The sequence below is a fragment of the Pseudopodoces humilis genome, chromosome 2, assembly GCF_049639895.1.
Source record: "Pseudopodoces humilis isolate 2021_Gansu_Grassland_sample_001 chromosome 2, ASM4963989v1, whole genome shotgun sequence".
Classification (NCBI taxonomy): domain Eukaryota; kingdom Metazoa; phylum Chordata; class Aves; order Passeriformes; family Paridae; genus Pseudopodoces; species Pseudopodoces humilis.
This window is the reverse complement of record NC_142201.1, coordinates 5,172,495-5,199,324: the sequence shown is the minus strand read 5'-3', so window position 1 is coordinate 5,199,324 and position 26,830 is coordinate 5,172,495. Positions and strand designations below refer to the sequence as shown.

Below are 26,830 nucleotides of genomic sequence, written 5' to 3'. Positions count from 1 at the left end.
TCTCTCTCCTCTCTGGCCAAGTCCCACTCCACAGTCTGTGGCCCTGGCACATCTGTCCCCCCTACTGCCCCCTCCCACTGCTCCACGAGCTCCCAGTGCACTGCTTCCAGCCACCCAGGGCAGGGGCTGGGGGGGCAGCAGGGGCTGTGTGGGGCAGGGCCCTGGCTCTGTCTTCTGGCAGGAGAAGCTGCTGCCTTGGCCGAGTCCTGGGGAACAGCATCGGGGTCCTGCAGGAGCTGTGGGTACTTGGGGTTGACCCAGATGGTGTGGATGGCGATCTCTTCCACACCCTCCAACTCCTCTATGTGTCTCTGGGGTCGCCTTTGGGACAACTCTGGGTCTTGTCTGACTTCCCCTTCATACAGCTCTTGGCCAATTGGGCCTTCCCATTGGGAAAGGTCATGGTGTCTCTCATATTCCCATTGGTAAAGGTTCTGGGCACCTTCATTTCCCCATTGGGAAGGTATCGTGTGTCCCTCATACTCCCATGGGAACAGTTCATGGACTACCACATTTCTCCACTGGGAAGGCTCCTTGTATCTCTCATATTCCCAATCTCTGAGCTCTTGGACACTCTCGTTTCCCCCTTGAGAAGGCTCCTTGTGTCCCTCGTATTCCCAAGGGAACAATTTTTGGGCTCTTACGTCTCCCCACTGGGAAAGTTCCTGGTATCTTTCATATTCCCACAGGTCCAGCTCTTGGACAGTCTCATTTCCCCATTGGGAAGGCTCCTTGTGTCCCTCACATTCCCAAGGGAAGAGTTCTTGCACTCTCACATCTCCCCACTGGGAATGCTCCTGGTATCTCTCATATTCCCAAGGGAAGAGTTCTTGCACTCTCACATCTCCCCACTGGGAATGCTCCTGGTATCTCTCATATTCCCACTGCTCCAGCTCTTGGACATTCTCCTTTTCCCACTGGGGCAGGCCCTGGTCCAGGTAGGGTTCCCACTCTCTCTCCTCCCAGGCCAAGTCCCACCCCGCAGTCTGTGGCCCTGGCAGCTCTGTCCCCCCTACTGCCCCCTCGCACTGCTCCCCGAGGGCTTCCAGCCACCCAGGGCAGGGGCTGGGGGGGCAGCAGGGGCTGGGGGGGCAGCAGGGGCTGTGTGGGGCAGGACCCTGGCTCTGTGCCCCGGCTGTGGGGGAAGGAGGCACCAGCCCAGCCCTGGCCCCCAGGCCGCTGCCTCCAGCCCCATCCCAGCTCCCTCTGTCCCCTCTCTCTCCGGGGCTGGCCGTCACCTGGGGCCTCAGGCACAGGCCCGGCTGCTCCGTGGCAGGGGGGGAGTTGGGGTTCGCCTCCTCCGCGAGCGTCTCCATCGTGCTCTGCTGCTGAGGCTCTCAGGGAGCTGCTCTCTCCTGACAGAGCGGCTCTCTGGGACTGGGCACCCAGGGCTCTGTGCCCCTTATATACCCCTCTGGCAGCGTGGGGCTCTGCCGTGTCACAGAGGCCTCTGGGCACCATCATGTCCTGCATCAGCGCCTGTGTCACAAAGGGCCACACCCGACATCCCTTCCACAGCCGACCCCACTGGAACTGGCACCGAGCAGCCCCAGACTTGGGCACTTGTAGCCCCTGATGTGCCCAGGCCCCTGTGAGGCTTTGGACACGGTCCCACACACGACAACCCCGGCCTCACCCTGCTGTCACCATCCGCTAGCACAAGTGGGAGTTTGTTTGATCTCAGAGTGCAAAAAGGACACCAAGAGATTTCAGTTTAAATCACAACAGCAATAATGCATCTTTATTTTAGTGCCAGCATCACGGGTTATGTGATAGATGAGAGGGAGAGAGAGAGGGATAAAGAGTCAAAGGAAAGAGACAGAAAAGCAGGGGTTGTAGCTACCAATGGACGTGACAGGGTCACTGGTGTCTTCTTCCGTGGGGAGATCTCTCTCGGAAAGTAACTTAGAAAAGTCACTTTTATAGTCTATTTCAAAGCGAGGGGCAGTTGGCCAAAAGTTGGTGAGATTTATTTACTGTTGTGCTGTGACCTGTTGCTCTGAGAAGCCAGTGTCAGGTCAAGCACACCTTCAAACAATCACTTAGCGAGAACCCACCGCAACCAGGCCAGAACCCCTGCACAAAGTCCCTAGGGGTTTTCAGGGTCTTAGTCTCTGTTCTTGTGATGGTCGTGAGGCAGATGAGGGACACTTGGCACCGTCTCTTCCACCTGCCCTGGCTTTGGAGGCTGGGCTGTTCGGGGCACGAGCCACTGGCCAGATGGATGCAGCCAGGGACTTGTGGGCAGTGGCTCCATGTCCGGCTGCAGGCCGGGGACGAGGGGTGTCCCTCAGGGTTCTGCCTTGGCCCTGGGGCTCTTGCCTGGCTGCCCCAGTGACACAGACTTGGTCACAGACTGTAGCTGTTTCAGTTTCAGATCTCTGCTGCTTTCCCTGGCCCCATCTGGCTCCCACAATGGACCAGGCACAGGCAAGCACTGTTGGAAAAGCAGCGTCTTTTAATGTGTCCATACTGAAGCCACCCTGTGTCGCTTCCTCAGGATGCTGCACAGGCTCTGGGCCAGCCTCTTTTACACTTTTATCTCTGTTCTTGTTTCACCTGAGGATTCATGGTTTAACTTTACTCGTTACAAAGTTTTCTTTGAATAATTACTTTTGCATTCCTGAAAATTATGTGCTTGTCAAAACACCGTGATTAATTTTAATTGATCCTGAGCTGGTGCAGGGCCTGCCACTAGCTGAGGTGGGGTTGCAGCACTCTGCAGGGTTTCTCTGTACATGAATTCTTTTGGATGTGCTGCTGGTAACAAGCAGGCCAACAGCTTTCCAAGTGTCCATCTCTCACCTATCCTGGCACTCTGCAGTGCACATCTTGCCAAATTACCACTTTAGTTACCTATTTTCATCACCAAGCAGTGACAGGGTGTGATCTACACATTCACCAAGGGAAATTACAGGTTGGATATTAGGAAAAATGTTTTTTACAGAAAGAATAATAAAGTACTGGAATGGTCTGCCTGGGGAGGTGGTGGAGTCACCATCCCTAGATGTGTTTAAATAAAGACTGGATGTGGCACTTGGTGTCATGGTCCAGTTGTGGTGTTAGGGCTGGGTTGGACTTGATGATCTTGAAGGTCTCTTCCAACCTGGTGATTCTGTTGAATTCTACTAATTTCTCCTGAGCAATCTGTTAGGTGCTGCTATCTCTGACCCAGTTCCAAAGGTAAGAAGTTCAAGGTGTATGAACAGCTATGTCCTGTCCCAAGCCTATTCCAAAGGCATCTGAGTCTTCATCAGTTTGGGCTCTCTATGCGATCGAATAAAAGGAAGATAGATAGCAGGTACATGCTAGCAAGAACAACTTCCATTGTGCTTTCAAGTATTCTCCCAGATGTTACCCTCTCCAAACCTCCCAAATTCACAGATTTACCCAAAATACAATGTCCACAAAAAATATGGTTTATTGGACTAGGTTAAATGATATAATGCTTAGACATTGTATTTGTATTAACAATGCTCTTGCAGAGGAACATAAAATGAAACTTTTTTCCTGCCTCTCGTGAAATCTCACTGCAGGTAATTCATGACAAATGGCACAGGATACTTTCCAAGTCGCACAGCTTTGACAAGACTATAAGAGATCTTGCACATCCAATAACTGAAATAGAATTTCAACTTTTTGCCTTGCTGCGTTAATGTTGTACTTTTGCGTTCTCTTGAAGCTATGAAGAATTATAAATTATTTGACCTTGATAAGTTGATCAGATTTGTAACAAAAATATAGAGACAATCATTAAAAACCACTGTCTTTTAAAAGTTAGGACACATTATTTTTGACTCAGAGCATGGCTGGCAGCTAGAGCTGGAATAACACTGAAAAAAAAACATGAAGTGACATCAAACAGATGAGTTTTCCTCTTCTCTTTTCTTACCAATACATTTCTCCTCAGGAGTACCACTGTGTCTGTGCAGTGGATATTGTGAGTTACATTTCTTTTTTCTTTCCTTTAATGTTTATTGGCATTGTCACTACCCAAATACTTTGGGTAATGTATTCAAATGTAACCCAACAATGCTGAATAAACTGCATTGACAATGGTCGGGTTTTGTTTGTAAAGTTATCCTGAATGAAATTCCAGACACCACGGAAGACAATACCCACCTCACAGGTATATTTACAAAGCATTACACCAGATTTGTGGCACAGATAGATTATGGATGCATCGCAACAAGCAATCACATCACTCAAATTTTAGATAAAAACCTGACTGCCATTTCTGCCCTCTCTATTTAACACTGTGGGCAACAAAATAGTTGGGCAAGCAACAGGTTCAGTGGATCTACAATCAACAGAAAAAGATCCAGACATTCAATACATTACCATAGTAAATTATATGTATTAAAATCAAACCAAACCCCAATGTGTCTGGATCTTGAATTTTTCTGTGCACACCAGATTCACCAAGTGATTGTTTGCATCTCTGTCCTTGGAGGAATGTGGCATCTCCAAACAGGCATTTACAACCATGCACAGACAAATGGTTTTATGCATATTCCACAGGAGACTTTTCACCCACAGGACAAAGTAACAGTACAACATATTGAACAGGCTGTTACACCCTATTTACCATCATCTTGTCAACAAAATCCATTATGCTAATATACAGTGAGCTTTTTTAAGCATAAATGAACAATACTTGCATAAACAAATATCATTAATTTATCAGTGTATTCTCCAGAGTTCTTTATTGATCACAGAAACAGATACAGCCTAGCCCAGTACCAAATTCAGTCTTTCACTGTAAATGAGACAATAGCAAAATTAATTTCCGGCAATACCACAAACCATTGACTGTCACAAACTTAGTGAGAGAACTGGGACGGATTAGAATTGATCAGCTGAGACCACCCAGCCATCTGGAAGGGCCCCAGTGTTTTGAAGCAATTGTAGATGAGCTTCAAAAGAACAGTTTCAATACAGTTCCTTATGAGAAATAATCTCATCCTCCTGGCAGAGGACAGACAACATTAAGGACTCGTAAAAAGCAGCACTGAAGTATGCAAATATGTCACAAAATACAATTCTATTGGCTGAAGTAGCTAAATAAACATTTATCAGTTTATTTACTTGATAATCCACTTATCCTAAAACAAGGTAATGAAGAAGGTTCACCCTCTTTCTTTCAGGATCACAGAATAACTGGTGTGAAGCTTCATGAACAGCTTTGCTCCGGCACCAGGCTGTGCTTCCAAGCTGAGCTCTAATGTAGAGATCTGCTGAAAGCCTTTGCCTCATTCACATGAGGAAAATTTCCAAAGAAAGATTTCAAATCTTCTAATTGTATCAAAAAAGGTTTTATTTTGATTTAGTCTCCCCCTCCTCACTGTTCCCATTCAGATTATATAAATGATCTCTTGCAGCAATGCACCTCAATCTTTATCAAAGAAGCAAATTATAAACAAAACACGCAGAGTAGTAATAAAAGATCCAAATAAAAACTGAATTCCCAAGAAATGCCAAGTGGACATCTGATTCTACATCAAAACCAAAACCAAGCTGCATGGACTGTAAAGTTTCACCCTGTACTGAGAGGCACGAAAGCTTTCAGAGTGATGTGTCCTATCCCAAGATGCACTACACCCATTGAGCTCACTTCAGTCCAGGCAGAGATTCATGCTCTGAATGGGGGCTGAGTTCTGGCACAATCTGGTGACACCAGCTGCTAAAGCAGAAAACTGGGAGTCTTGTCAGACCTCCAGGAAAGGCAACAGAGGGGGCTGGGGAAAGACCTGGAAATATCATAGATTTCTCCTGCGCAAGAAGGACAATTCACAACTGTGAATTTCAGTTCAGTGAAGAGAAGGAGCCAGCTCACAGTGTGACAGGCTCAAGCCAGCTTTGGCACTTGTGTTACTGAAAATAATGTGGTGACTTTTCCCCAGCTCAGCAGGCAACCAGCTGTGCAAGTTTATTTGCACCAGTGACCACTTGAGCAACAGCTGGGGGTTTCTTATGCCAGGGAAAGCTTGCTTGCTAGCTGCAAAGCTATGCAAGTCCAGCTGTTATTAAACACAGACACAAGGTAATCATTATTTCCAGAAGAATTAACAGGATGCCAGGAGTGACACATGAAAAATGATACAGGAGAATTTTAAAATACATGACCGAGTAGACTTAAAATTTGCATTGCCTTTTTCCAATTTAAACTCTTGTCTAATGAAAGACAGTTTAAAAGCGTGAAGTGCAAGTTGTCTTACACTGGCTCAAAAAAAAAAAATAGATCACTGGAACAATCAAACCCTGAACATTCCTAAGTTAAATGGACAAATCTCTTGGGAATGAGTTGGGCAGAGACCATACTTTTCATTGACCAAACCTGAGCAGAGATTGGATTTTGATTCTTTTCTGTAAAAAGACAAAACAAGTATTTCAAGGTAGAGTTGGTTTCAAAATAGCAATGAACCAGGTCATAATCAGAATTTTGTATATACAATTAGTATTAACTTAAAAAAATAAAGAAGTTCAAAATACCTCCAGAGAACATTCTAGGTTAGCAAAATGTCCTGTACAAAAGTAGGCCACATTTGTTGGTTTAAAAGAAGTCCACAGCAGCTGGTCTCTTCTTAGCTGATAAAGTAAATGGTCTCTTAATTTGGGGCTCTTTTGCTGGGGTCACTGTGGGTGACTTCAGCACTCCATGACGAGGTTTCTGTTCAGGATTGAATGCCACACGGGAAGGTCCTTCTGGGCTCACTAATATACTTTTGTCAGTCTTTTTAAATTCTGTTGAAAAACAAGCCAACAAGTTAAAAAGAAATGCAACCCCTGGAATAATTGTGCCTGTCAATCAACTGTAATTTCCCAGCACTAGAAGCCTGAGTTAGATCCCAGCAAGGATCAGAAGCCTAAGCCTTGGTTTAGAGAAAAGAGATGGTGGCAAAGCACATCTCTCAGCAGAGCCCCTTGGGGAACAGGGTCTGCTGCAATCCACTGTGAGCCCTCCCCGTGGTTCCACAGAGCACCAGAGACTCTTGGCCTTTTCCTCAGACACAAATGTTCAGTTATCCTGAAAAACACCACACTGGACTTCAAAAGATGACAGTGGGTAAGTAGTGTCTCTACTCTGTCTGCTGAACAACTCTAGATCTAGACTCTTGGCCATCCCTCCCCAGCAGGCAGGCATTTATTTTTCATTTTGTTCAGCTGTGTTATATTAACATGAAGACATTTACCTTAATACACTGTTCTCAATTTGAACATGACCTATTGCACACCTCAAAGTTAAAAAGTAGCTAAATGAATACATGGAATATAATTCTATGCTATGGAGTAAGACATTTATTTAACAGGGAAAACACCACCTGCTTACAGAAGAGAAGTGACCTTTATCTACTCATGACCATTAATAAACCACAAGCAGCCAAGATAAAAAGCAAACTCTGCTACTACAAAGTCTGATTTTATCAGCATGTCAGCACCTTTGCCTTGAGAAACAGAAATGAGCAATGAAGACTGTGAAGTGCCCGTGTTCCCAGAGTGCAAACAGGCAGCTCAGGAAGGCAAGTTCATCACCCGGCTGCAGTTTTCCATCCATGAGGCTCCTTCTGCAGGTCACTAATGCAGCACCCTGGAATTGCTCAAGTCTAGCTGCAGGGCTGAATGCCCTAAACTTTACCACCTCCTCTGGAAATAAACTTGAGGAGGGTTTGTAAACTAAATACAAATATTGAGACAAATAAAGGAACAGAACCATCCTGTTTTATAGGTGTTCCAGAGGTGCTGAGTGTGTACAGCTTCTCCATTCCTCAGCTACCAGAGAGACCGTGGACACACACACACATCTCAGACTCACCTGCAGTCATGTTTTTATTCAAGCCAAACGTGACTTTTTTGGAGCTGGGTGTCTGCAGTTTGTTCAGCTATAAAGCAAAATAAAGACATGAAATAAGTAAGATTCCTGTGGCAATGCTTTGAGTTCTTTCACCTGCACCCCACTGATGTAAAGCAGCCTACTTATTCCTTTTTGTTTGAACTGCCCCAATCCTCTGGCACTGACTGCTGCTGAGACAGCACTGTTTCCCTAGCCAAAAGCAAATATATTCCATTTGTACACACATCACCTACTCTCCTTAATGTCATTATGTAATTCAACAACAAACAAAAATATTTTTGTGTGTTAAGCAGATTGGTCCCACTGCACTCAGGCCTCAAACTGCTAAGAGGACTTGAAAAGCTTTAAATGTTAAAAAGGTCTAGAGAAGAGGGCAGACTTCTGAAGTCCTGCACTGTTGCCACTCTCCACAAATGAGAAGTAATGGAGGTTCAAAGTCCCTTTCAAAGATTGAAATCAGTTTATGTTTTTGCTTTCTTGAGAAATGAGCAGATTTAGGATGGTGTGTGTTCAACAAGAAGGCTGAAAGCAAAGGGGAAGGAAAAAAAGACTTCAGAGACATCTATAATTCATTTTCTGAAACTCTGGAGTCATGTGTGACTCTGTCTACAGGGAAATGCATCAGCATTTCCAGTTATATCTGCTCATGTTAAGGAGACTAACAGGGAATGGAAAAGACAGCATGAGTGAGGTCACACTCCTTGCTGGGGAGCTTGCTTGGGAAGATATTTGTCCCCAGACTCAGATGCCCTTTGTGAGATCACCTCACCTGCATGGATGTCCTGGTAGAAGAGATGGTGCTCCTGGCTTTCCTGAAGAATACTGCCTTTGGTACAGTTGATTTTTCAAACTTTACAAAATCACTTCCTGGTTTCGCTTTCTTTTTCTTTAATGGTGACAGAGCACCACTGCTTTCCTGTGAAGGAGGGAAAGGGAAAAATGCTTCAGCACAAAGTACTGTAGCTAATTAATAACTAGTGCTGTGACCAGTGCTGACCACACACTTGCATCAGTTAATCATCATATTTAGCTCCCAGCAGGTAATTTTGCAATTAGTATGACTGAAAGCAGAAGCTGAAGGCAAGTTCTGTGCAGAAATAGGAAAGTCATTGCAAAGCACAAAAGGAAGAATTTAATAGATTTGCCCAGCCCAGCAGAATGCAAACAAACACGTTTTCTCTATGTGCATGAGGATACTTGGCAATTGATCCAGCTCTCCTGCACACAAGTGATCATTTTTTTTCCTTCACCATAAGCAAAAACTCTTTTGTGGTACCTCTGGATGAATAAGATAAATAACCAATGAACAAATACAGCTTTGGGCTAAGATGGAGACTTTGAAGAAAAAAATGGAGTATGAATCTGACTATACTTTTAGAAATTCAGCTATTGTGTAGTGCTACTGATTTCCTGCCTAAAATTCATACTTCTGTGGCATTTAAAGCAATTCTTGTCTCCAGTACAAGACAATTCGTAGGAATTGCACTGGCAGAGCTTTCTACCCTGCTGTGTGTGGACTGTGGCAAGGGGAAGTTCAGTTATGGTTCTCATCAACCTACAGACATGGAATTCCAAAGGCATTCACTGACAAACTGTGGAAAATGTATAGCAGATATGGGATGCTATAGGAAAAACCACAAGGCTTTTAGTTTTCTGAACTGTGGAGACATAATAATGCTGATCTTGTCTGTTTATTTCCTCTTCTCCTCCTCCTCTTTCCTCTGAATATTTGAAGCTAATCCTCTGGAGGTGTGTGTTGTCCTTGAAATCAAGGATCAAAACATGCCCCTCATTTCTGGGCACAAGGCCAGGATTACATAACTAAAATCAGGAAATAAAACAACATGTTATTTCTCAAGCAATGAAAACAAAAATAGCAAAGCTTAATTTCCTCCACATTTCTGCTTTTTAGCTTTACCCTGCCCTCTTCTTTCTTCCATCAGTATTCTCCTTCTCCTGACTCAACTTCCAAGTGTCTCTTCTTGTCTCCATTCCTCTCCTCCCATTTAACACACACACACACTCTCACACAACTACATGGACTGAGCAAGAAAAAGCAAATGCCATGATTTCTTTGGAATTCCACATGAAGAGTGACCCAGTAGCCCATGTCCTGAGAGCCAACAGGGCAGTGCTGGGGTTGTGCTCCCTTTGCCTCAGTGCCTACACTATGCTCTGCCAACAACTCATTTCCATCAAGTCTGCAGGAACTTCTTATCTTGAATCTATCACAGGTCCTGTGATACCTGTGGAACCTGTTGGCCACCTGCAACAAAGTCTTACAGAAAGACGGGGGTGTCATAATCGTACTTTCTTAGACATTAAACTTTAATAGACAAATAAAAAACAGGGCTGAAACATGGAATATTGAGGCAACAGGAGACAAAGCCAATGGTTCCTACTTTGGAAGCCCCACCGTGAGAGAAATGCAGTTTGAATAGTGGGGAGAGAGAAACCTTTTGGTTTTCCTCTCAGCACTTCAACATCAAAAAATAGAAAATGTCACTTATTTCATTACTATCAAAGCAAAGTTTCAATATGATTTTTTTCTCCTGTGAGGGAGTGAGTAGTTGTATCTCCATATACAAGGCTGAACTACTTAACTAATCCTACAGTTTTAAAATTAAGTCAAACAGAAATGAGCTCATATGCTCATAACATGCAGGTTTAAAGTATTTTTTGCACTCATCTGTGCTTTATGAATTTTTTCCACCAAAGTGAGACTGTCAGCGAGACTTCTAAGAATGTAACTAAACCCCTGAATGTGTTAGGGTGAATATGCACATGGGAAATGAGCAGTCAAAAAGAATTTCAGTAGCATGAGAGGGAATAACACCTGCACTCTCTTTCTTAGCCACATTATCAAAACTATACAGTTTTAAATGCTTTTTGACTCTCAAATCACTGAGAAAAATCAACCCTATTCTACCTATTACAAAGAAGAAAATGGGAGTGCAAGATAGAGAGGTCAAAAAAAAAAAAATAGGTTGTTCCCAAACTGCAAAGCATACACTTTTGAAGAAGACATCAGACCTTCCTAGTGAACAAACACAGTATTGTCTTTATAAAATACTGGACCATTCATAAATGTGATCACACAGTCATAGATTACATTAAAGGTCACAGTGCCATATTCTCTATTCCAATGTTCCAATGTTTATTCTCTTTCCCCAAATGCTTTCCCCAAACAGTCCTATCAGTTTTAAGATGGAACAGTGAGTGAGCAGAAGCAGTCACTCCTGGAATTGCTCTGGGCAGTTTCACAAGGAGCTGATACTAATCTTTTGTGCTGCTGCTGCTGCAGAAGGGATGTTTCATCTTCCCATCTCTCACTGTTTTGCCAAAATATGATTCTCTTTGTGAGTATGCTGAAAGCTCAACCGGAGACCCAGTGCAAAGGAATAATTAACCCAGGGACCACAGGTAAAAACACAAGAAAGGACAACCCCATCTTGCCCCTAACATCCCATTTTTCAGCTAGATGGGTTCTTCCAGCTGAGTGTCTGGCACAGGATTTAGTGTCATTGTACAGGAGGGTGTGACACTGTAGCAGTGTGTGGATTTCTGGGGAATCAAGTTCTTTTTTGGTGACAATTTATGATGACATCAGGAAGCAGCCCAGGCAGTTTCCCACGCTCAGAAAGCTAAAGCCAAATTTGAAAATGAGCCTGGCAGTTCCTGAAGCAGGCAGAGAAAATAATGAGATGTACATACCACTTTCCTGCTTTTCTTGCAGACAGTCTCCAGAACTCCGTTGGCTTCGACAGAGTTTAGCACCTCTTTCACTTTTCTCTTTTTTTTCAGAGTTGCTGCATTCTGACTGGAGACTTCCATCCCTTCCAAACCAACTAACTTTGTCTTCAGTGTGACCTTTCTAGAGGGTGCAGATTCAGTCCCTGCCTTTCTTGGCAGGGTCCCCAGCCAGCCTTCCTTGCTGGGCTTTAGGTCAGTTTGCTGCACAGGGGGATCCCCATTCATCAGGACAGCCCCTGCTTTCTGCTTCTTTTTCACAGCCTTAGGAGGTAACAGCGTGACAGACAGACTGACATCCTCTGCTGCACGGGCACTGGCTGGTCTGTTCTGACACGCTGGTTTTGCAGGAACATTCTGCACTTTTGGATTCATTTTCTTCAGCTGTCTCTTTTTCCTCTGTTCTGTGTCAGTCAGACTGTTCTGCACACAGATACTGGGATTTTCTCTGTTGTCAGCTGCTACATTTGTGGTCCCACTGGCCTCTTTTACTAGCAATTTCTTTCTCTTCCTGTCCTTGTTATTTTCTGGCACCTTTTCCTGGCTGGAAGCATTACATCCAGATGTTTCAGCTTTTCCCTCCTCACAACTTCCATCAGCTCTTCCAGAATCAGCACTTTGGCTGTCCCTCTTCTTCCTTTTTTTCCTCTTCCTCTGGGGAACTGATGGCACCTTCACACTTGACAGCTCTTCTGTAGCCTCTAAATCCATCCCCAAAAAAATGCCATAACACACGTGTGAAACAACTGAATTCTATTCTATTTTTGTTGTTTTATTTTAAAATAGGCGCACCATTTTCCTGTTACCAGCCTGTGCAACAGTTTCACTGTTACAGCTGCTCAGGACACTGCAGTCTGATGATGTCTGGCCCAATTAATACTTCGCTAATTTTGCCTTGTCACAGGTAAGATCTAAACCATTCCCTGTGGCAACCCTATTTTTCATAGCAACATCCCTAAAAAGAATTGTTACTACCCACCTGTTAAGCCCATCAGAAGGGCAACTCAGGGGCTCAGTATTCCAACATCCTCAAATTCTTATATTCTAACACTCATCCTGTTCTAAGATGGACATGTTTCTGCTTTCCTACAGTAAATGCACCTGCTCAAAGGAGCAATGTGAACAGCTGCTTCCAGCTCTGCTTTTGACTGAAAATTTTAAGGTGATGCTTGCCTCAGAACTGGGAAGAGAACTCCCCCCACTTTCAAAGAGAACTTAATTTCACATTTAACGTTTATCACAACAGGATACAAATCAGCACATCCTAACCAATAGTGCTGCCTTCCTCAGAACAGCTTTTATCTGACACTTTGCCAAACTGCACAAGTCTCTGCAGATTCTCTCTCTCCCAAATATCGATCTTCCCTTACCTTTTACTTTTTCCGGCTCGTTTTGCTGCCAAGGCTTGACAGCTTTTTTCTTTCGCTTTCGCCTACCAGATTCATCGTCATCTTCATCTGTAGAAACATCTTCAGGAATATCTTGGGGGAAGATTCCTGTTGAGGAAAAATAAAGTATCAGAAAACTGAGAGTCCTACTTCTATGAACAGTCATGCTGTTCCTATACAGCACGACTCCCACAGAAAGAAAAAACAAATCCATTTTCCACATCCGACCTTAAAGAAAAGCATATGACCAATTGCTATCCGTTTAAGCAAAAATAATCATCTTTCATTTAAGGACAAAGTACAGGGTTGCTCAAATTGTGAAAGGAAATTGGCCATCTCACAAAAAATATATCATGTGTCTTAATGAGATTTTGAAACCCCACAAAACCCCCAATATAGTATTCTTGAAATACACATTAAAAAAGAGAAAAAAAAAATTCCAATACACATTTTATGGGAACATTATATATAATTTCATATATATAATGGAAAATAACTACTATATCTCTGTCTGCTGGTCAGTCCTTACCTTCTGCTAAGTCTTGAAACCTGCAGGTGAGAGGAAGGGAGAAAAGAAAAACCAAAACATTATTATTCATTGAGTACCAGTAACAACACTGGCAGCACAGCATCACTGTACTTATTATGATTTTGTCAAAATAGGAACAACATATTTTTGCACAGGAAGTTACAAACTCCGGAAGAGATTTGCCTCAGAAACCCCCAAACTCACACCAAGTCATTGAAAGTATTGAGAAAACAGCAATTTAACACTTTTCCTGTATCTGTTCTTTGCATCACACCCAACCTGATGTCACATCCTGCAGTTCAAACCCACACTGTGCAGATAAGCCCCAGCTGGCTGCAGTTGTCTGATACCAGTGAGGAACAGCACGACAATGTCACCAAGACAAGAGAGGTTGGGCAGAAAGAAAACCAAAGTTATCTTAGGATGAGGTTTATTTCAGCAGAACTCACTTTTTGACCAGCTTGTACAGCCGCTTTCTGTTCAGGGAAGGTATATTTTTCTTGCTTGCAAATTCAAAGATTTTGTCAGCAACCGCCTTGTAATCAAACTGTTGGAGGAAAGTACAACACAGCTGTTCTCAGTTTATCCATGCAGGATAACCCAGTGCAAGTGGTGTTACAAATATAGCAAATATTAAGTTCAATAGGTAAATTGTAAAGATACACATCTTAAAACAGACACTTCCTTTAAACCCCAAATGTTTTCCTCTGTTGAAATTTACGCCCCCTTCACACACGGACTTGTACAGATGGCTGCTTCATTAACAGAACAGCTGAACTCCGTATCACTTTCTTAAACGTTCCTAATCTTAATTCTTACTCGAGAGAAGCAAACCCACTTCAAAATTCCCACAAATATTTAGCTAAATATCAGATGTAAAGTGTGCCATGTCCTAATTCTTGCTTAAAAGCCACAGATGCATGAAGTGTATCCACCTGTATGTGTGTTTGATGGGAGGATGTGTCAGAATCACTACACTGCACTGGCCCTGGGTCCAGAAAACCCAAATTGTAACATATTACCCTGTCTCCTACATATCCCATCATCCATGTTCAATGAAAATAGGCTGATTGCTTCACCACCCTCACTGATTTAGCTTTTAGCACATACATTTTTTAACTTTTGAAACAGGAAAGGAGGAGCAGAAAACAGAAGGTATGGGACAGAGGAAAGAGGAATTTAGACATGGATTTTTTTTTACTACCACTCCCAGAATCACATTACATAAATACCACCTTAGAATAAATCAGATTAAAATATGTTTATCCATTAACACCCTTTATTTCTGCACCTTTTGAAGGGGATGAGAAAAAAAGAGAGCAGAAATATCAGTAACAGAACAAAAAAGCCACAAACCTGAAGAACAGCCCCGATCCCATCATCAACATTTTCATTGATATCCTCTGTTTCTTCAGAGTTCTGTGCTGATTTTCTTGATGGACATCTGTCTCCTATTATAGAAAAGGACCGAATATTAATGCTTTGTCTGAGATAGTGACTCCAAAAGAACAAGCCTTATTAAGCACATCTGAAGGGTAAGACAGGAAAACAGTTATCCTTACAACACCCTGAAGATGTGTTTGTTTGGTTCAGAGCAGAAATGTATTTTCAGGAAACAGGTTCTTCCATCCTTGCAACTCTTCCCAGGGCAATTTAGAGTTTCCTCCTTACCTTTAGTTTTAAGCATCTCTTCATTTTCCTGTTTGTCTTCTTCAGATACATCCTCGTCATCACTGTTGGTGCCCAGCTCTTTCATCAGGTCCTCGATGGCAAAGGGGGACTGATCCACGATCATCTCAAAGACACCGGCGACCACAGCATGGAGCACACGCCGACTGTGTCACAGCAGAGCAGGGTGAGACCAAAGGCAGACCATAAACACCCTCCCCTCCCATGTCAAAAAGGTGGGAATTTGAGGGAAAATGAATGAGAAACAAAGTGGAAGAACACCGAACTCTTCAGATGATGAAAATGAACCTGTTACTCCCTAAACTGAAGTCCTTTAATCCAAGCAGTGTCCTGATAATGTGCCCCACTTTAAATTTAATCTTAAATGTTTAAATGCTGACCTGTATTACGCTGCAAAGAAGCAGCTCAGCTGCTCTATGCATTAAAGAAATAAAATGACTGGACAAATTAACCAGCAAAGGTAATACAGTTCTTATAAATCCATGGAGACTATCCATAGCTTTATTAAACACAAGTTATCTTCAAATGACTGTGCACATTAATGGTAAAATATCCTTCTTTCCCTACATTCGGAAATGATGACTCTTTGATCCATTTATTACCACATTCAGAGATCTTTAATTCTTAAAAAAATATTTATCCTTTCATTGAACTTACTCCTTGGATTTGGCGGCAATTTTGCAGAAAGGTTCAATGAACTTGAGATTCTGGTCTGCTGTGAGCTGTTTGATTAGAAAGAAAAAAAAACATGAGTACAGAAAATGCTGTTATGTGTACATTGAAATTCCTTGAATATTGGTGTTTGTACAGGAATTGGTGTTGGGGATTTTCTTTAACAGTCTTTCAGTATATTATCTAATTCCAACTGGCAGAGGTATCCAGGGCTTTTTGTTACTACTGCTACCAGTAACTTCCAGATATTCCCCAGAAGTATTATTAAAACACTGACTGCCTTGCAGAATTTATTCTGCTGAGTACAGAAATACAACAAAGATTCTTACTTTAGATAAGGAACCATGAGGCAGAGAAAGCTTAAATAGTTTTGTGTACTGTCCCAAAGGTCTGTAGCAGACAAGAATAAGATTTGGGTTTCTCTTAAATGGGCTGCTTGCAACAAAACCCTCTCAGCTAAAATAGAGCTAAAGACCCTTCCCTTCCAAGTCCAATTGATGAGCATCATCTGTGATTTCAAATAGTCTGGGGGATTCACTCCCCTCTCCAGGCTTCCAGTGAGTGGCTTAGCTACAGTTGTGTGACTGTGGAGCTGCAGAATTGATTTGCACTGCAAGAGCCCACACTTCCCTGGTGCAGACTTCTCTCTCTTGATCCACAGTCCAGATCTCAAAATCTGCAGGCAGGATTGGTTTGAATACTGACTGCAAGGAATAGGAATGAAAACTGCTGACAGCTTTGTCTATTGCAAAGAGAAATACCAGAGGCCAGAGACAAGGGGAGGTAACTGAGGAGGAGCCCAGGACAAACGTCCTGGGGCAGCAGGAGGGGTGGAGGAACAGGAGAGATGCTCCTTGGCTTTGCTGCTGCAAAACTCTGCACCACTGGACCAGCAGCCCTTAATTGTCACAGCAACACACAGCAGAGCAAGACATGTCACCAGCAAAACAAACATCTGGATGGGGAGGGTAAACTGCATAATGCACAGACAACTATAAGCAAATATTAGACAACTGTGAAAGCTCACTTTCCTCCTCTATTTAGGTGTTACACAATGAGCCAAGAGCAGGCTTTATGTCAGCCTTTGCAAAAGCAAAGACTGGACAACATGTTCACACAAGGGAAATTACACTGAGTCCCCTCTGAAACAAACAAATGAGAATAGTCTAACTTTTCTATCACTATTTTTCCAACCTCAGTTTGGAGCAGCATAGCAGTACTCAGGAACTTGATAGAAACTACCATATTCCCACTGTCAAAGACATGAATAAAAGTAAAGGCATAACTTGTAGTAAGTCACTTTCTTCATGCTTACTCAGTGTTGTTATATTTAAAATCATTAAAAATTACATAATCTAAAAATGACATTTCTTCTAAGATGCTTCATGCCACAGTTAACATCAATCAGGAATAAAATTACAAAGTGTTTTCTAACCTCCTTTGCACCAACTTTAGCCAATTCATCCAGATAGATATCAATGAAGTGGAATTTTATCCCAGTGGGAGAATTGCTGTCTGGGTCCATAACTTCTTTCATTAATAGCTGCAGCAATGGTTCAACTACACTGAAAAAAATAATAAAGAGGAAAAAAAGAACAAGATACTCATATTCAATTGCTCATGTCTTATTTGCCTTGAAAACAAACTCTTGTCTTGAAAACAAACTCCACTTCTTTACAGTTATGGACAGCTATCCAATTTGAATTTTTTTCCTTCTTTTTTACCCTGAGACCTATCATTGCTATCTTTCAGGAAAGTGACATTTTGTACATACCAAACTTTCTTCACTGGCATTCTTTGGGACCTACTGCAATTTTGCCCAGAACAAACATTTCCAGTCCCAAAGAAAATTCAAAACATTGAAAACCTGTAAACGTTCTTTCAGTTTTACTTTAATACACCTTTCTTCAAAAGCATTTTAAAAGACAAGAGGGAAAAAGGTCATGTTAGGCAGCTTCTTGGCTCCACTCAGGAGGGAAATGCAGTTCTTGAGCTCTCTCACTCTGCAAAGAAAGGAATCATGGTCCTCTCTTCCCACACTGCCTCCTTCCAGTGAAAGATGGAGGCCAAAGCCGTAAGAAACCTTGTCAGAGAACAGTTTGGGTGACCATGTGTGTGGGAAGAAGGGCTCCAGCTTTATCAAACCTCCTCCCACACCTTCTGCTCCTGTCAAGGAACATTTTCATCTCTTGAACCTGAGGGCATTTACCCAGAGCAAAATTAAGGTGGAACAGGAGGGAGGGATGGGGTGTCCTTTAGCTCTGTATTCCTTTCTGTTTCCACAAACATGCCTGTCTGCATCCCACATTTCAGAGGGTGAGAGAGAAAGGATAACCTTTAATTGAAAATAATTGAGCACTTTCAATTAAAAGATTTAAATCTCTTCATCAAAGACAACAAGCTTAGAAGTAGCACAAGAGCTCTAGACAGAACAAATTATTGCAATTATTTGCCTTTTAATAAAATATGGAAGAAATACAACCAAAACTACTGATGTTTACAACAAACAGGAGACTAGTTTACAATTAAGGGGTTCTGTCTTATGAGAAGTCACCATGATACACCTTAGTAAAATAAATACTTATAAAAAAAAGTCAAAGCCAATCAGAAAACCATAAACAAACAAAAAATGCCTTTGCTGTATTTTTTGGGATGCAGGTTCCCTGTCTAGTCTTGCTGTAGGTGATATTTCATTGATAGCTCTTCTGGCTACATCAGAACATTAAATACATTAAATACTGTATTTAATTTATGATGTGCAACACCTTACTATGTTACTAAACGAAGTGATATGAGTAACAAATATGCCTTAATGTTAAGACTTCATGACACTGGCATCTATGGAAAGAAAGCAAGAACCTATTAAATGAAAATATATTTTAATACAGGTATATTGGGTGACTTGTTTATGTCAACAACAATCAAAGATCTGCTTACCCCTCATCCCATTCATTTCTTTTCAGCACTTCAAAGGATTGCCTCAAAATAAGACGCATCAGCTGCAAAGCACAAAGTCCATTAAACATGTTGTTTATGAAAACAGGTAAAAGAGTCACTGTGACTGTAATATGAACAGATTTCTTGATAAACCTCTATAGCTCCTCTCATGAACATTGACAGATGTATCTATCATGTAGTCCAACAGAAGGTTGCTGTGAAGCAAAAAAAAACCAACAAACTATTTTCATATGCTAAGCTCAAAAAACGCATGACCATTTCTACTATAAAGCTTTCTCTTGATTCACGCCCCTGATTTCTTCATTAAGTGCTGCCTTAACCTAAGAAAAGCCACAGCTTAAATAGGACACAACAACATGGGACAGACAATAACAATAATAATTTAATTTACTTGAAAACTGCGCTAAGAGACAGTCACATGTAAAACAGCCACATTCAACTGGCTCAAAACACTTCACTTACTGAAATAACTTTCATCTGCTGATATTGGGAAAGAAAAACCACCAGTGAATTTGCCTGTAATTAAATTATTTCAAAGAAGAAGATAATGGGATTTTATTCTTTATAAAGGTATGCTTTTTAAGACTTAATTTCCTGTTTTAATATTCTGTTTCCTATAGAAAGAATTCTGACTACTGAATGTATTACAGTGGATACTTTACTGGTGGAAAGTTGGGATTCTAGTGCAGAGTCATAAAAGAGTCTTTAAATAGTCTGATCTAAACAACTGATGTTGATACAGTGTCCATTGAGACAGTATTTATATTCCATACAGAAATCAATGATAAAAATCACTGTGTTAGAAGGGAAAGCACCTGAGTACAATATGAACTGTACTGGCTTTTAAATTCACACCGTGATGAGAGAAAGCCTTTAAAACAAACATCTCTTACAATGTGTCAAGAAGACGATACCTTGTCTTCTCTTACAATACACACCAAGGCATGTGCAGGCAGAGCTGCCTTCCAGCACAGCAGCACCACACATTTTCTAGGAGAAAACACCACCCAGACAGGTATAACTACCATGTAGTACTTGTCCAGACGCAGATTGTCAATCCCGTTCCATTCCCGGTTCATCGTCTGCCAAAAAGTCTGGATGAACAGGTGTTCTGCAAGGGAGCATGGAAAAACATCTGTATGAATGGCACAGTGGGCTGCTCTGCTAATCTGAAAGAATCTCAGGAAAGGGATGCAATGCCCTAGGATTCTCCTAGTGATGGGGTCAGAGCTGTGGGAAGACAGGCCTGACACTGGTACAAGAATCAATTAAACTTGAGAACAATGTAAGAAAACGCACACAGCTACTTTTAAAAAACAGTTTAATTACAGGGACAGATTTGTATTTGTTTGGTGTTATATACACACAAGTTTGAGCAAAATATCTATTCTGCACCCATTTCTATCCATGCATTTTTGGCATTGACTGAATACTCCATTTCATAAGCATTTTGAATACCAGGGGCTTAAAAGTTCATGAAACAAGGTTGGTTTTCAGCAGGAAATACACAGAACAGTCTATGCAGAATGGAGAAGTAAGGGGACAAGTTTGTTTTGCTACCTGTCCTGAAAAATCTCACTGGTATCACACTGTGAAGACGCAACTCTTCTCCTGCAACAGCCAGAAAAAACCTGCATCTCATGCCTCCCCTAATGCAATCACACAGACCAGCTGGACAAAGAGGAAAGAAAAAAACTGCCAAAACAGCCCCTCTATCTGTCTGTCTTTATTCTGGCACTGTGATAGTGGAATCACCAAAGAGGGAAGTACCCTACAAAGCATTAGGTAATTAAACAGTACTTACGAGCCTCTGTATTCTGAAACATGTGGATAAGCTGTGAGATATTGGCTGCAAGTTCCTCCTAAAAGTAAATAAATATAATTACCACAAATAAATAAAAGTAAATAAATATAATAGCAGGTTTTAGAGTTTGGTCTCCTCACATGACCAGCAAACAGCAAGAAGTGTGAATTTCATGAGACGGCTCTCAAAACGAAATATATTCTCTCAACAGCTGCTTTAGTACTGCAGTGATCCTTGCACTGAGACTAGGTCAGCTGGAAGAGAAGTTTCAAGGTATCAAAACCTGTTCATTTTACCAGATCTCTGCACAATCATCTTTCTGACAGCAGACAAAATTAAATTAGGAGGAGAAGAACGCCATGTATTTGAATTAATAAATGATGCAAAACTTATGGGGCACTGCTCTCATATAGGTCTCTGTGGAGGGGTGTGAGCTGTGTGTGAGATAAACCTTGTTCATGCAGACAAGTGATTTGAAAATTGAGGAGGTTACTGAGAGCTGGTACTCCAAAACCAGTATCCTTAGAAAGTAAGGAGACAAACCAGTAGAAGTTGACAAAAGTATGCAGCAGGAACAAAGTTGGTAGTAGAGGAAGTGCTGCTGAACTAACAAAGGAAAAGGAAGTGTGGTACTTTCACATTAAAATCTGCACAAATGTTGCACCTGCAGTTAAGGGCAACCTGCTGTTACTGCTTTAGTTACGCAAAATCAACATTTCATGAGGCATTTATTTTAGCTCTCCTTTTGCAAGGTAAATAGCTGCACCTCAGAAGGTGACTCCAGAGATGACCTGTTCATGTGCAGATCACTGAGTTACAGTCACCTCTTCTGCATGTGCCACAGATGGGCTGCAGGGGAAGGAAAAAAATAAAAAATAAAAAATTTCCCCCATTCTAAATTAGTTTGTCCCTAGAGTGTATTTTGGAGGGACTCCCTCAAGCAAATACAAACTCAGTTACTATACCTGAAGCAGAGGTTTATCCTGCATCCACATACAATAGAAAAGGCCCTTCCATATTTTCAGCATCTCCTCCTGACTGAAGCCACCTATGGTACAGAACAAGTCTGAATGAAAGGAAAAAACCACACATTTCCACCAGAATATTTTCATGCAGTTCCCTCTTCTCCCTGCTTCCTTCTTTGTTATTTTCTCTGGGTTCCTACTGAAAGCACATTAATTGGAAGGCAATTTGTCATAGAACAGTGATTCAGTGACTGTAAGCTTCTACCTTGTATTGAAACAACAAAGATTCCAAAGTAATCACAGGTAAGATGAATACCAAGATAATTCTGATAAATGCCTCTGGCATATTTTTAACACCAAGTCTGAAAGAAATTTTTAGTGAGAGTATCAGAAATAGTTTTACAAGAGACATGTTTTTTGTTTTGTTTTGATGTTTTTAGCAAGTCTCACTTTACCAATACTTTTATTCCTTACTAGGGGTTTGTTTTGATAGAATTAACTTCTAGCAATCAACATATTTATTTCTACACTAAACTTTATAGTCAAAGAGCCTGAGCAACTATAACAAAAATATTTCCGATAGTTAGTCTTGGGATGTAGTAACACCTGAATTTTAACAGCAAAAAAATATTTTCACATTCCAGAAGTAAAGTACTACATGGAAAGTCACTAACACCTGCTCAAGAACTGGATTTTTCCTTACATTAGCCAAATTTCTGTTTAGTAAAATTGCAACAGTACATTGTTACAAGGCAGCTACAATGACCTACCACAGCTATTTTCAAATGATGCCCTATTAAATACTGCCAAGCAATCTCATGAAAAATCACTTTGAAAAGGTCACCATCTTCAGTTCTTCAGTAAGCTTAAATTTGCTCCAAAAAGATCACTGTCTCAGGGGTCTGCCAGTCAAAAAGCCCGAGACCCAGTGCAAGACCTAACTTGTGCACCTTCTTCTTGGACCAAGTTATCTGAAAGCAGTTATCACTCAGACAAAAACACCTGCAAACACAGTAGTCCTGATTGCTTAAAAAGAAAGGAAGTGAGGAAATATGCAAAATGCTATGTAGGAAGCAATGTGTCCAGTAGTATTACAGCAGTATTAATTATAAATTTAACTTAGATTTGACAGTATTGTTATGATAAAATATATAACAATTTAATTCACTGATTTAATATTCATGGCAATATTAAAATTAGTAACTCTCTTAAGGGAATTATATGTGTCATACTGAGGGGTAAGAAGCAGTTTTAACCTCACAAGCAGCATTAACCCTACAAAGGCATCACCTGCTACCTATAAATGTGGCTCAGGAGTTCACAGAATTCTTCAAGTTGGAAAAGACCTCTCAGATAATCACTGCCAAGGCCACCACTAAACCATGTCCCCAAGTGCCACATCTACACATCTTTTAAATCCCTCCAGGGACACTGAATCCACCACTGCCCTGGACAGCCTGTTCCTGTGCTCTGAGGGAAGAAAACACAGACTTTCATGGGGTTGCTTTTCATACACACAGAGCTTTTTTAAGTGTCCTAGGCAATCCTGTACCCATTTGACAAAAGACTGACCAAAAATGAGAGCAATTTTCTTATCCTCAAAAGAGTCATTTCAAGATTATGTTTCCTGTTTTTCAACTTTATGTGTTGTCCCCAGCCACAGGTGGCAAATAATAACCATTAAAGTAAGGTAATTTTAAAAACTGAATGCATTGAATTAGCAACCACAGCGCCCACAACTGAAGGCCTTCTATACCTTATTCCTATCCTGAGAAGGATTTTGGCTTTAGGGCTTGAATTGTAATTGTCCCTATGCACAGCAACACTGTTCTGTGTATTGTGGGAGCATGTTACAACCACTCACAGCTACTTTAGTGCAAGCCTTTCAGCATTTGTCTGGGAGTTGGGCTGCTTTGACACTGCTGTCATTGAATTTGTTACATTTTTTCCTATTCTAGATAATCCCAATGGGCCAGATCCGCACAGGCACATTTCAGTGGAAATTACAAAAATCCTGTAAAGATCTAGGCCCAAGTAAGTGCAGTTCTGTCAGACAGGAAATCCCCCAGCAATCTTCCCTCTTTTACTATGAATTATTTCTGTTCACTATTCTTTCGAATTCTTATAGATTCATCTGGTAGTTCAGTGCCTTCCACAGAGTTTAACTTCTTGCCGAAAATTAAGAGCTCTGGCACTCTAAAGAAGCTCCCTCAGCCTTAGCACAGACCACACAGAGCAGTCCTGTCTACTTCTAAAACACCTGACAGCCCTGAACATCAGGTCAACTCCAGCACTTCTTCCAGAAGTCAGCACATTCTCAACTCCTCAGGTTAGGGCATCTTACCTGGGTTGCCTGATGTGTGAGCCTCATCCCTCTCAGAACACTGGATGGGTATACAGCTGCTAATTAATAAATAAGTTAAAAAAAACAAAACCTCTCTCCTGAACATGCTTTTTCTCCAGGCCCGAAGAAGTTAATCTTTGTTTCAATACTACCAGTTTGGATAGTACCTAACAGCAAGTACATCTAAAGGCTCTGGAGATTAGTCACCCTTGTTTCTTACTCATTTGCATTCCATGGTGTGCTGATTTTAACATGCAAAAAGTTCACAGCCCAATGGAGCAATTCCCCTGTGATGGTTTCACAATGTCTTAAAGCAGTGCCTGAACCTGCAGCCTTCTCCCTCAGTTATGGGCACTCCTGCCCTTCTTGTGGCTCCTTCCACAAACTGCAAGGAATCTGCACTTCACAGTGAGGTGTACAGAGCACTGCTGAGCAAAAAGAGTCCGCCTTAGAAAGTCTCCAGTGCTAAGAAATAGAAAGTACTTGCGAGGTACATGATGTACACCATCCTAGTCCCCAGGCAGTCCCTAGATCTATGTTAACTATCAGGAATGGGATCATGACTGTTTGCCTCCCTGGCCTGACCCTGTAAGGCTGTTCTAGGTGCCCTTCCCTCTGTCAAATGTGGTTAATGGGTCAAATACTACTCAGAAAGGCAAGAAACCATATTGATTCTACAGTCTTTTCAAGGAATTCACTGAGGTCCAACCAACACTCCAGCTGCAGTTTAGCTCTTGGGGTCAGCTGGTTCCCCAAAGCCATATATATAATATATATAAAAAATATATACTAATAGATAAAATACAGATGTAATATGCAATAATATATTATTTAAATATGTGGTAATAAAATAATGTGTAAAACAGCTCATAAAATACATGTTTTGTATAAATGAAACATAAAACATAGATTATGCATTATATTATATATATGGTATAGGAATAACATGCATCCATGTGGAAACTGTGCACATGAGGCACTTTCAAGTGCAGAGAGCTTCAGACTGGCCTTGCCAGCCCCAAGCTGACTCCAGGGACCCCACTGAGCTCTTAGTTCTAAGGTGCCAATATACAGCTCCAAGTAGAATTTTTGGAAAAACGTAGAAAAAAAAAATCTTTTGATATACCATGAAGTGGAGGCAACAGGGAACCCAAATGGGTTACACAGAATCAGCTGCAACCACACAAGTGTTGAAAGATAACTCAGCTTTCTTCTATTCCCTCTGATGCTCCTGAGTATCAGTCATGGAAACACAGACATCACTTCACAGAAACAACAGAACATTAAACTTTATGCTGCATATACCGGGATGTTTCCACAACAGAATATAAAACTTTATGCTGCATATACCAGGATGTTTCCAGCCTGGATCAGTTCAGTGCGTTTACACCCTGTTCCTTGGGAACAAGAGCACACAAGGCATCCTGCTCCCATCCCGGATTTGCTAATGGTGCCAGCAAGACCCTCCCTCGATCCATGCTGATCCTTCCCGAGCGGGGATCCACGAGTCCCTGGGCCCGCGGGTGCTGGGGCTGCGCTTGCCGCAGCACCGGGGCCATACGTGTGTATACGGGGTGAAATATATGCTTAAAACAATAAATAAATTAAAAAAAAAATTAAAAATAAAGACAAAAAGTAAAGTAAAAGATAAAAAGAATTAAAGAAAAAAAAAAAAAAAAGCCGGAGAAAAACCCCCGAGGAGGCGTGCCGGGCTCAGGCGCACACGTGGTGCTTCCTTTCCTCCCCATGCTGTCGGTCCGCCGGGGCCGCCGCTCCCCCCGGTTCGGCACCGGCACCTGTCCCCATCCCTGTCCCTGTCCTCGTCCTTGCCCCCGTCCCTGTCCACCCCCCGGCCCGGCCCGGTCCGTACCGGCGGGGCGCTGGGTCCGCACGCCGATGTAGCCCCGCAGCTTTTTGAGGGCGCGGTCCCGGATGCGCTTCTCGTTGGCGGCCAAGCGCTGAGCGAACTGCACCTCGGGCGGCTGCACGGCCGCGGGAGCCATGGCCCAGCCCTGCCCCGCTCCTGCCCCGCCGCCGGCCCGTCCCGCCCGCGCCGCGCCGGCTCCGCCTGATGCCGTCACCGGCGCCGGGCTCCGCCTGATGCCGTCACCGACGCTGGGCTCTGCCGTCACCGCGGGGAAGGCGGGGCGCGGGCAGGGACGCCGGGATGGGTGCGGGAGCGCCGCCGAGTGCTCGTCAGCACCACCGGCCCGGGTCCCCTGGGGCTCTCCACCGGCCCGGGCACCCCACAGATCACAGAGTCATTAGGGCTGGAAAAGAACTTCTGTGATCATCGAGTCCAGTCTACGACCGATCACCACCCTGTCAACCAGCCTGTGGAACTGAGCGCCACGTCCTTCCTGAGTCGAGGGGCCCAGAACTGGACACAGCACCTGAGGTGTGGCCTCACCTGTGCCCAGCACAGAGCCATAATCACTGTCCTGGGCCTGCTGGCCCCACTATTGCTGACACAGGCCAGGTGCTATTGGCCTTCTTGGCCACCTGGGCACTCCTGGCTCATGTTCAGCCTCTGTTGACTAGCACCCCAGGTCCTTTTCCTCCGGGCAGCTTTCCAGACATGCCTTTCCCAGCCTGGAGCTGCAGGGGATTGCTGTGACCCAAGTGCAGGACCCAGCAGTTGGCCTTGTTGAACCTCACACCACTGGCCTCGCTCCTTCCACCCATCCTGTCCAGATTCCCCTGCAGAGCCTCCCTGCCCTCCAGCAGATCAATACTCCCTCCCAGCTTGGTGTCACTCCTGGAGCCTCCAGTCCCAGCAGCACCACAGCAGGGCCGGGCTGCAGCTCCCCACAACTCTGCCTTGCTCTGGCCGTCCCCGGCAGCCCCGTATTGTCACGGTGTTGTCCCGGTGTTGTGGC

At 42.9% G+C, this 26,830-nt stretch overlaps 1 protein-coding gene across 2 annotated transcripts; it reads right to left on the bottom strand.

The window, feature by feature from the left end:
* Window positions 1–3,396: 3,396 nt before the first annotated feature.
* On the bottom strand, window positions 3,397–26,024 carry RRP1B (ribosomal RNA processing 1B). 2 transcript variants are annotated; one of them, XM_014255722.2, is made up of 16 exons: window positions 25,822–26,024; window positions 21,608–21,690; window positions 20,643–20,700; window positions 19,864–19,949; window positions 18,818–18,879; window positions 17,316–17,445; window positions 15,866–15,930; window positions 15,191–15,354; window positions 14,876–14,970; window positions 13,969–14,066; window positions 13,520–13,539; window positions 12,973–13,098; window positions 11,567–12,303; window positions 8,622–8,768; window positions 7,814–7,880; window positions 3,397–6,744 (listed from the first exon to the last, which is right to left on the bottom strand). In XM_014255722.2, the coding sequence occupies exons 1-16, from the start codon at window positions 25,952–25,954 to the stop codon at window positions 6,554–6,556; spliced, it is 2,262 nt and encodes a 753-aa protein (XP_014111197.2). In that variant the 5' UTR covers window positions 25,955–26,024; the 3' UTR covers window positions 3,397–6,553. The 2 variants fall into 2 exon arrangements, with proteins under 2 accessions (XP_014111197.2, XP_087907933.1); XM_088051807.1 differs by lacking the exon at window positions 25,822–26,024 and adding an exon at window positions 23,952–24,072.
* Window positions 26,025–26,830: the final 806 nt, after the last annotated feature.